Source organism: Lipotes vexillifer, unplaced genomic scaffold, assembly GCF_000442215.2.
Source record: "Lipotes vexillifer unplaced genomic scaffold, Lipotes_vexillifer_v1.1 scaffold174, whole genome shotgun sequence".
NCBI lineage: Eukaryota > Metazoa > Chordata > Mammalia > Artiodactyla > Lipotidae > Lipotes > Lipotes vexillifer.
Window position 1 is genome coordinate 604,642 of NW_006785255.1, and position 10,612 is coordinate 615,253.

Below are 10,612 nucleotides of genomic sequence, written 5' to 3' on the forward strand. Positions count from 1 at the left end.
GAGAGAATACAAATAAACAAAATAAGAAATGAAAAAGGAGACATAAAAACTGATACCACAGAAATAGAAAAAACCATAAGGGAATACTATGAACAATTATATGCCAACAAATTCGAAGACCTAGAAGAAATGAACATTCTTCTAGAAACATACAGCCCACCAAAACTGAAAGAAGAAATAGATGATTTGAACAGACCAGTCACTAGAACTGAAATAGAATCTGGAATTTAAAAACTCCCTACAAACAAAAGTCCAGAACCAGATGGCTTCACAGGTGAATTCTACCAAACATACAAAGAAGAACTTATACCGATCCTTCTCAAACTCTTCCGAAAAGCTAAAGAGGAAGGAACACTCTGAAGGTCATTCTATAAAGCCACAATCACACTGATACCAAAACAAGACAAAGACACCATGAAAAAAGAAAATTACAGGCCAATATCTTTGATGAATATAGATGCAAAAATTCTCAACAAAATATTAGCAAACCAAATCCAGCCACACATAAAAAAGATGATAAACCATGACCAAGTGGGATTCATCCCAAGTTCACAAGGATGGTTCAACATATGCAAATCAATGTAATACACCACATAAACAAAAGAAAGGACAAAAACCACATGATCATATCAATAGATACAGAAATAGAATTTGACAAAATTCAACATCCATTCATGATAAACATTCTTACCAAAGTGGGTACAGAGGTAACATACCTCAAAATAGTAAAAGCTATTCATGACAAATCCACAGCCAATATAAAATGAAATGGTGAAAAGTTGAAAGGCTTCTTGCTAAAATCTGGAACAAGACAAGGATGCCACTCTCACCACTTCTCTTCAACATAGTATTAGAAGTCCTAGCAACAGCAATCAGACAAGAAAAGGAAATAAAACGTATCCAAATTGGAAGAGAAGAGGTAAAACTGTCATTATATGCAGATGGTATGATTCTATGTATAGAAAACACTAAAGACTCCACACAAAAACTACTAGAACTGATAAACGAATTCAGAGAGATATCAGAATATAAGATTAACATACAGAAATCAGTTGCATTTCTTTATGCCAACAATGAAATATCAGGAAGGGAATGTGAAAAAACAATACGTTTTAAAATCACAACCCCAAAAATAAATACTTAGGAATAAGCCTCACCAAGGATGTGAAGGACTTATATGCTGAGAAGTATAAAACATTAATAAAGGAAACTGAAGGTGATTCAAAGAAATGGAAAGCAATCAACAGATTTAACGTGATCCCTATCAAATTACCCATGACCTTTTTCACAGAACTAGAACAAATAATCCTAAAATTCATATGGAACCATAAAAGACCCAGAATTGCCAAAGCAATCCTAAAGAAAATGAACAAAGCTCAAAGTATGACCATCCCAGACTTTAAGCAATACTACAAAGCTACAGTAATCAAAACAGCATGATATTGGCACAAAAATAGACATATGGAACAATGGAACAGAATAGACAGCCCAGAAATAAACTCACACACCTACAGGCAATTAATCTTCAACTAAGGAGTCAAGAATATACAATAGGAAAACGTCTCTTCAGCAAGGGGTGTTGGGAAAGTTGGACGGCTGCATGTAAATCAGTGAAGTTAGAACATGCCCTTACACCTACACAAAAATAAACTCAAAATGGCTTAAATTCTTAAACATAAGACATGACACCATAAAACTCCTAGAAGAAAGCATAGGCAAAACATTCTCTGACGTAAATGGTACAAATGTTTTCTTAGGTCAATCTCCCAAGGCAATAGAAATAAAAACAAAAATAAACAAATGAGATGTAATCAAACTAACAAGCTTTTGCACAACAAAGTAAACCATAAACAAAACAAAGAGACAACTTACAGAATGGGAGAAAATATTTGCAAATGATGCAACTGACAGGGGCTTAATTTCCAAAATATACAAACAGCTCATACAACTCAACAACAAAAAAGCAAACCCAACTGAAAAATGGGGAGAAGACCTAAAGAGACCTTTCTACACAGAAGACATACAGATGGCCAATAGGCACATGAAAAGATGCTCAACATTATTACAGAAATGCAAATCAAAATTACAATGAGGTACCACCTCACATCAGTCAGAATGGCCATCATTAAAAAGTCTACAAGTAACAAATGCTGGATAGGGTGTGGAGAAAAGGGAACCCTCCTACACTGTTGGTGGGAATGTAATTTGGTGCAGCCACTTTGGAAAACATTATGGAGTCTCCTCAGAAAACTAAAAATAGAACTACCATATGACCCAGCAATCCCACTCCTGGCGTATATCCTGACAAAACTCTATGTCAAAAAGATATATGCACGTCTATGCTCATAGCAGCACTATTCACAATAGCCAGGACATGGAAACAACCTAAATGTACATTGACAGATGAATCAATAAAGAAGATATGGTACAGGGACTTCCCTGGTGGTCCAGTGGTTAAAAATCCACCTTCCAATGAAAGGGACACAGGTTCAATCCCTGGTCAGGGAACTAAGATCCCACATGCTGCAAAGCACTCTAGAGCCTGTGCACCACAATTAAGACCTGATGCAGCCTAATAAATAAATATTAAAAAAGAAAAGATGTGGTACATATATACAATGGAATACTGCTCAGCCATAGAAAAGAATGAAATAATGCCATTTGCAGCAATATGGATGCAACTAGGGATTACCATACTAAGTGAAGTATATAAGAAAGAGAAAGACAAATACCATATGATATCACTTATATGTGGAATCTAAAACATGACATAAATGAACCTATCTATGAAACAGAAACAGAATCAGGGACATAGGGAATAGACTGGTTGATGGTTGCCAAGTGGGGAGAGGGTTGGATTGGGAGTTTGGATTAGCAGATGCAAACTGATATATATAGAATGGATAAACAACAAGGTCCTACTGTATAGCACAGAGAACTATATTCAATATCTTGAGATAAACCACAATGAAAAAGGATATGAAAAAGAATGTATATATATATATATATATGTATAACTGGATCACTTTGCTGTATAGCAGTAATAACAACATTGTAATTCGACTAAACTTCAATTAAAAATAAATTTAAAAAATAAAATTTGCAATTGGGACATGAATTTTGTCAGAGCAAATTTCAGCGGCCTAGTGGGGACTGATGCTAATTCTACTCTACTCCTGGAGAAATGCAGGGCCATGATGAACTAAAGAGATATGCCATGAAAGGAAGAGACATGCATCCTTCTAAGAAGAAATAAAGTGAGCATAGATATAAAAAATGTTTAGAGGTAGGAAGTGTGAAGATGAGGGAGTTCACAGATAGCCTTAAACATCTGAGAGAGACAGAAAGAAGGCAACTCATTTGCTGAGATAGAGAAGAGGGTATGAGGGATGGGGGTTTAAGAGGAACAGAAAATATCTGGAGATAACCACTTTGAGGAATGGGGGAGAGAGTTAATCAAGGACACTTAAATAGGGAATATCAAGCAAGGGTTTAGCTGAAATCTAAAGCTCTACATCTGTAAAGAGCTAATCAACATAGAATTTTTCCAGCTCTCAGTTGTCTTGGTAAAGGAAGGAAGAAGCCATGGCCATATTGATGCAAGACTGGTGGTTTGAAAAGCAGGTAGATGGATCTGAATTTCAAGGGATGATGATCTAGCCAATCTAGAAAACCTAAGAGTCTCTCTATACCTACATTCAAAATGAGCTTATCATCTCTCTGCTGGACACAGTTCTTCTAGATCTTTCATTCCCTATCTTAGTGAATGGTTCTACAGCCTCTCAGATACAAGGTCATTCTTGACCCCAATCTCTCTCTCGTCCCTTCACATTAAACCCTGTCTATTCCATTTCCTTCATAGCACACCTATACTTTGACTCCTCTGTACCTGTATACCTTTGCACAGGTTGCTCCTTCTACAAGGAACCATTGGCCCTTTTTTCATATCACTCCAAGTCATCTTTAACATCCCTCCTTCCTGGAAGCCTTCATTCACATTCCCTTTCCCTCCAGTCTGGATTAGGGGCCCTTCAGAGCAGAGCATGCTGGGTATACCCTTCCAAAGTGCTTAAAACTTTATTGTAATGGTCTATTCTCTTCTGTATACCCACAAGACTAAGTCCCTTGAAGGCAAGGTTATATCTTTATTTTAAGCACCTAGTACCTAGCACAGGAGGTTGAATTAATGAATAATTATAAAAGAAAGCACTAAACAGAAAAATAAAAGGATAACTTCTGAGAATGAGTCTGCTATTGATTAAAATGACTGGAAGAGATCCCCAAAGTACCTCAGTGATGTAGGAGAAATGATATTCATTGATAATTATCATGGATTAAATCATCATGTCTACTAATCTTAAATCCATTAAAACATCTTCATGGAAATATCGTCCAAGTTGTCATTTCAGAATGCTAGGACTACATCTTGTGCCCAGCAGTGGCTACAAGCTGCCCAATTGAAAGAGAAACCTCACCTTCAGCTACAATAGCCTCAGTGATTGCATGCGTAAAAAACAGTGAGATAAAAAATGCTTCTTGGTCTCTGGAGCCCTGGGGGAAGGTATTCCCCACTTGTTTTGTGGATATAAAAATAACACGCTAGTTTCATAGCAATGATTTAGTAACTTTTATAAGTTAAAAATAATTTTAGGACATTTGCTATTTGAGTTTAAAGAAATAAAAATCTCAGAGTCTTACTTCAACAGATGACTCATCAGTTTAAGAAAAACATTCAAAAAGAAAAGAAATCTAGATATGACCCATGAGTGTTCACGTAATAACAGCATCTTTGCTCACATAAGTAATGCATGCCCTAAGTCCTCCCAAGCTCAGCATGTGATTCCAATTCTACACACATTTCTCTAAGAATGATATTTAAGCTGATTTATTTCATGTGAATTTCAAAGCAAGTTGTTCCTTAATTGATAAATTCTTCTCCACATTAATACAGTCTTGTGATACCTTAACCAATGGTAGAATATCTAGACATTCAATATTTCTTTATTATTAGCAAAATATTGCCATTGTTCTAAAATAATTAACCAACCAAGCAAATCACTTGAGCAAAATCCTTATCCTTTCTAACAGTTCCTCATCTATAAAATGAGGATAATAATTCTTGCTATCCAGGATTGTTGTAAAGATTACAGCTAATATATATGTGTACACAAATCAACAATCACTGTGCTTAGCACACAATCTGCTAATCATTAGAAGTTTTTTATTTTCTAAAAGATTTTTTAAATGTAATTTAATGTTCTTCATAAAGGTATATGCAATTTAATTGTCTTCATTTTTGTGAAAATACAGATAACATACAGAAATATGGATTATTCACAGACATATTCACACACACATGTATTTGTTATGTCCCTGAAGTATATATTTTTCTGTGCACTTATTTTGGGTTATCCACTTTGCTTCTCCATGTACAGACTTGTCCTGGATTCAGGTAAGTTAAGAATTCATATTATTAATTTCACAAATAAATAAAAAAGGAAATATCTGTTCCTTTGAAGCTAGAAATGTGCTGTAAAGAAGTTATTCCCACAGGATTATATTTAGTTGGAATCAGATCTAGCACAAATAAATGGCGATATTTTGTTACATATATTCTACTTCTCAGACACTTTTTAATTCTTTCCTCCTATAAACCACTGTCAGGATTATTTTACTCTCAAAATAGATATAGTATTATATTATTCTAAGGATCACAAAAATGTAACTATGAGCTGATATTTTTTATTTTAAATATTAATTATCAAAACATTCCAGTCTAATTTCCTTTGCTTACTTTCCACACATGTAAGTGGAAAACAGTAGTTTTTGAATTAAAATTTTATTATCAAAATAGATGCTGTGGGGGCTTCCCTGGTGGCGCAGTGGTTGAGAGTCCGTCTGCCAATGCAGGGGACATGGGTTCGTGCCCCAATCCGGGAAGATCCCACATGCCGCAGAGCGGCTGGGCCCGTGAGCCATGGCCGCTGAGCCTGCACGTCCAGAGCCTGTGCTCCCCAACAGGAGAGGCCACAACAGTGAGAGGCCCGCATACCGCAAGAAAAAAAAAAAATAGATGCTGTGCAGAAAAGAGTATAGCAGGCCTAACACTGCTATCCTTAGACAAGTTGGCTTGTAAGGTAAGCCCTTGGCTGACACCTGGGAACTTAGATTTCAAAAAAGTTCTAACTATTCCCTTACTAATAAGAGTGGGTTGCTATACCTAAATTACTTGTACAACCAATATGGCTTATGCCAAATACCTGCTTTCCTTCTGGGAATATGGAATTGTGGCATGAGCTATGCAGCAGGTGCCTATTTGACCAGCTCCAATTAGACCTAATAAGCTTCTCTGGTCAAAAACATTTCACATATGTTGTAACAATTCATTGCTGGAGGAATGAAGTCCTGTTATGACTCCACAGAGAGAAGACTCTTAGAAGCTTGCTCCTGGTTTCCTCCAGATTTTGCCCCACATGCCTTTTTCTTTTGCTGATTTTTTTTGCATACTTTCACCATAAAGCTGTGAGTATAACTGTATACTAAGTCCTATTAGTTCTCCTAGAAAGTCAAAAAATCTTAGGGTGACTTGGGGCCCCCCAACACAGATGGCATAAAATGTCTTTAATCAAAATGTCTTCTAGTTTCTCCCATTTTTATATTGCCTTTTGTTATTTTCCTTAGGTACACCATTTAGGAATACAGAGAAATTGACTGAAGAGAGATAAATAATTATAAAAACTTTGCCATCCAACTTCCTAATTACAAACCTCCCAAAATTTGGTTTTCTCCAAGATTACAGTCCATTTTTTTTATACAGTCCATTTAAAAAATATAAATTTTAGATTATTTGCAACAGATTATAACCACTTAGCACATTTGAAAATCATTACCAGGTTACTGATAATTTTAGTAATTTTCACTTTCTCTAAAGGTAAATTGATTTACCTTTAGAGAATAGATAATCCCAATCATTTCAGTTTCAAAATGGAATATATTAATCAGTCCAAAGACGTCTTTTTTTTTAGTCTTGAAAAGCATAAACATGTTAACCATACATTCATCCCATAGTATGTCTTAAAGTCAAAATTTACTTAAGTGAGAATTCTGAACTCTTTAAATTGTTCTCAAATATTTCCCAACATTATTTCCAGTGGTACAGAACTTACATTTTTTTGCAGTGTGGGCATTTTGCCAGAGTGTTGAACCTCAGTTCCATCCACTGTAAAACAAATAAGAAGAGGTTGAAAACAAAAACTGAAAACTACCCAATCTGATGTTTCTTTTAGTTCAAATGTCCTCAGGGATCATAGCAGAAGCCATAAACCTTTTCATAGTTATATGAGCTTTCCCCCTCCAACACATCTCCCCCTCCCTTAAAATAAAGGTTGGGATTCCCCTCTGAAACAGTTCCCATGATTTTTTCAAGGTTCTGACACAATCTAGGTTTGCTTTACAATGAAAACTGGATGTAATGTTGAAATTCAGGTCATTTCATTCACCTTTATGTTTCAGTCCACTGACAGAAAATAAAAACATATTTCATGTACCTTCAATGTTGTTTTTCCTCTAAATATTGATGATTAGCTTTTTAAATACATGAGTATTCAGACTCATTACTAAAAATGCAACTATTCTATTTATGTAGAAAATGCACAAAGTAAATATACTAAACAAATTAGATACAAGTAGAACTAATGTCAGGAAGCTGCTTTCTGTTCTATAGTTGCTTATTCTATGTAACAAAATACATTTCTTCTACAGACAACTTTCTTTCAATTTTCTTCCCTGTAATGTAGGTAATAAAATGGGTTACCTTCCACACAGTATTGTTATTCAGATGCTTGAAACAGCTTACTGGTAGTAAAGTCTTTGAAAGGAGGTACAATATACATTTAAAGTAAAAATTAAAAAACAATAAAGTAACTCTTTACCACAAAAAATATATTTCAAAATAACCTTCCTTACCTTCCATCGTTTGCTTTTCTATATATCTTCTTGTAAAGTGTATATTTCTTTTGTATAATTCTGTTAAGTACATTAGCAGTTTTAGCATCAAAATAACTTTTCTTTCACTAAAATTAATTTTTGCTTAGGATTCCAGGTCACTCAGTTTTCTTCATAACTCTCAAGTTCTAGGTATAGTAGGGCTTCAATAAGTTATGTATATTCAAATGTTTTCCACATAATAGAGGAAAACTTTCAGAAAGTATCTCTTACTTGACTATTTTTTCTTTTTAATTTTTTAATGATTAGCTTTTAAAAAAGAACAAAAATAAATCTGAGTTTGTTTGGACTTCTTTTTCTTCATTTTTATTTCAAACCTCCTGAAAGTTACTTAACCTTGAAATAATCTCTGTCAGTCACAGTAGGAATATAGAGTCCTAAGGTAAATAAACTAGAAATGAAACTTTACATGAATGTTCACTCTTTTCACAATGATTATTTTTCAATATCTAGAATGTCAAACGAAGGCTGTATTTTTTTTCAAGAAGCCTTAACTCTTTCTTTTATTTATTTTATAACAAGTTAATTTATTCTTAATAGTAAAAATGCTTAAATTAATGTGCTAAACAGATTTACATAGATTTCTACAGAAATTGGCACAGAACATTAAGAAGTGAAGAATACAGAAATCTTACTAAGTACTTTTTCATGTTTTTGAAATTAGTTTTAGGATAGTTGTTGAACTTGTAATGTCATTTCAAATTTTATTTATAAATAACAAACAAGTTTTTCATTGTTAAGAGAAGCAAAGTGGCTGAGGAAGCAATTATGAAACCCTTAAGAGAAGAGTAACTCAAAATCCAAGCTTGAAGGCTAAGACACTGGCACAGAAAATCTAGAATTTTAGATGACCAACCTATGGGAGATTATTTAGTCCAATTTTATCATTTTAGCACAGATTATATATGATAAATTCAATTATTACTAACAAACAACTAAGACTCTGTTGTATGATTAGTAAGTTATACAGCCAGCAACCTAACATATCTGGTTTTGTTGTTATCTGTAAGTACCCATTTAAATGCAGCAAACTAAAAATAGAAAAATATTTATTATTAGAAATGTTTGTCATAATCTGTTTGAATGAATGCAAATACTTGTGCTTTTGAAAGGATTTACTACTATTCTCTTGTCTAAAATGCAGCCTCTGCACTCTTAAAATTTTACTGCCATACCTTGAAGGGTCAATAGAAAAAAAATCTAATTTTTCCTGTTTTTTAATTGGATAAATTTGATATGTAACACCGTACAAATTTAATGTATATAGTCTACTACTTTGATATATATATATCTTGTAACATGGTTGCCGCTGTAGTGATATTTATCAATTACATAATTATACTACAATATTATTGTCTCTATTCATTATTCTGTGTATTAGATCCCTGTGACTTATTTATTATTACAAGTTTGTACTATCAATCTTTTTTTTTTTCTGTGGTATGCGAGCCTCTCACTGTTGTGGCCTCTCCCGTTGCGGAGCACAGGCTCCGGATGCGCAGGCCCAGCGGCCATGGCTCACGGGCCCACCCGCTCCGCGGCATGTGGGATCTTCCCGGACCGGGGCACGAACCCGTGTTCCCTGTTCCCTGCATCGGCAGGCAGACTCTCAACCACTGCACCACCAGGGAAGCCCTGTACTATCAATCTTATCCTCCACCTCCCATTCTCTGGTAGCCACCATTTTCCTGTTTTTCACAGGTTTGATTTTTTTCTGTTCTAGGTATAAGGGGTATCATACAGTACTCGTCTTTCTCTGACTGACTCATCTCACTTAGCAAAATGTGCTCAAGGTCCCTCTATGTTGTCACAAATGGCAGGATATCCTCCTTTCCCATGGCTGAATAATATTCCATTGTGTATATATGTACCACATCTTTTTTATCCATTTATCCATTGTGGACATTTGCGCTGTTTCATTTTGGTTATTGTGAAAAATAGATAGATATTTTCTATCAGAACAATTAAAAGCAACTTCTCTAAAACCCAATTATTTTTAGTAGAGGTCTTCCAATATTTGGCTTATTTCTAACCATTCTGTATAACAGATAAACTTAGTTTCCCCGAGATATATTTTTAAATCGATTTTTGAAGGCATGTAAGAAAGGTATACTGCTAAAACTAGTCATTTGATAGTACCCTACTAGGTTTTATTTTTTAATGGATACAACAGGCCACTGGTGTGATTATTTTAAAGTATGTTCAAGTTAAAACTGCTGCCACTCTCTGCTAAGCCACCAAACCATAGAACCCTATGAACTAGTGAAGAAAATCTGAACCTGTCTGAAGGTACTACACTGGCCCACTTCAGGGCAAAGTTTGAGCCATCATCTATGATTCAGGCACATATTGTAGATTTTATTGGAAAATGTCAACCCTACACAGAATGTGGACCTGCCTTTCAACAGCAACAGTGAATACCGGCCCCACATAGATGCAATATTAAACTCTCTGCTGTTCAGTTGTCTTAAGAAACTTCTTTACATTCATGGAGGACTAGCTTGTATCACCTTTATTCTTCTGGAAAATTATTATTATTATTATTTTTTTTTTGCGGTACGCGGGCCTCTCACTGTTGTGGCCTCTCCCCTTGCGGAGCACAGGCTCC

General features: G+C 34.9%; 1 protein-coding gene across 1 annotated transcript in view; it reads right to left on the bottom strand.

The window, feature by feature from the left end:
- The window catches only part of PIP4P2 (phosphatidylinositol-4,5-bisphosphate 4-phosphatase 2), a 78,428-nt gene that overhangs the window by 15,661 nt on the left and 52,155 nt on the right, over positions 1 to 10,612 (bottom strand). The window contains exon 5 of the mRNA XM_007457338.1: positions 7,167 to 7,219. Within this exon, the coding sequence (XP_007457400.1) occupies positions 7,167 to 7,219 (53 nt within the window). The remainder of the gene's footprint in view (positions 1 to 7,166; positions 7,220 to 10,612) is intronic.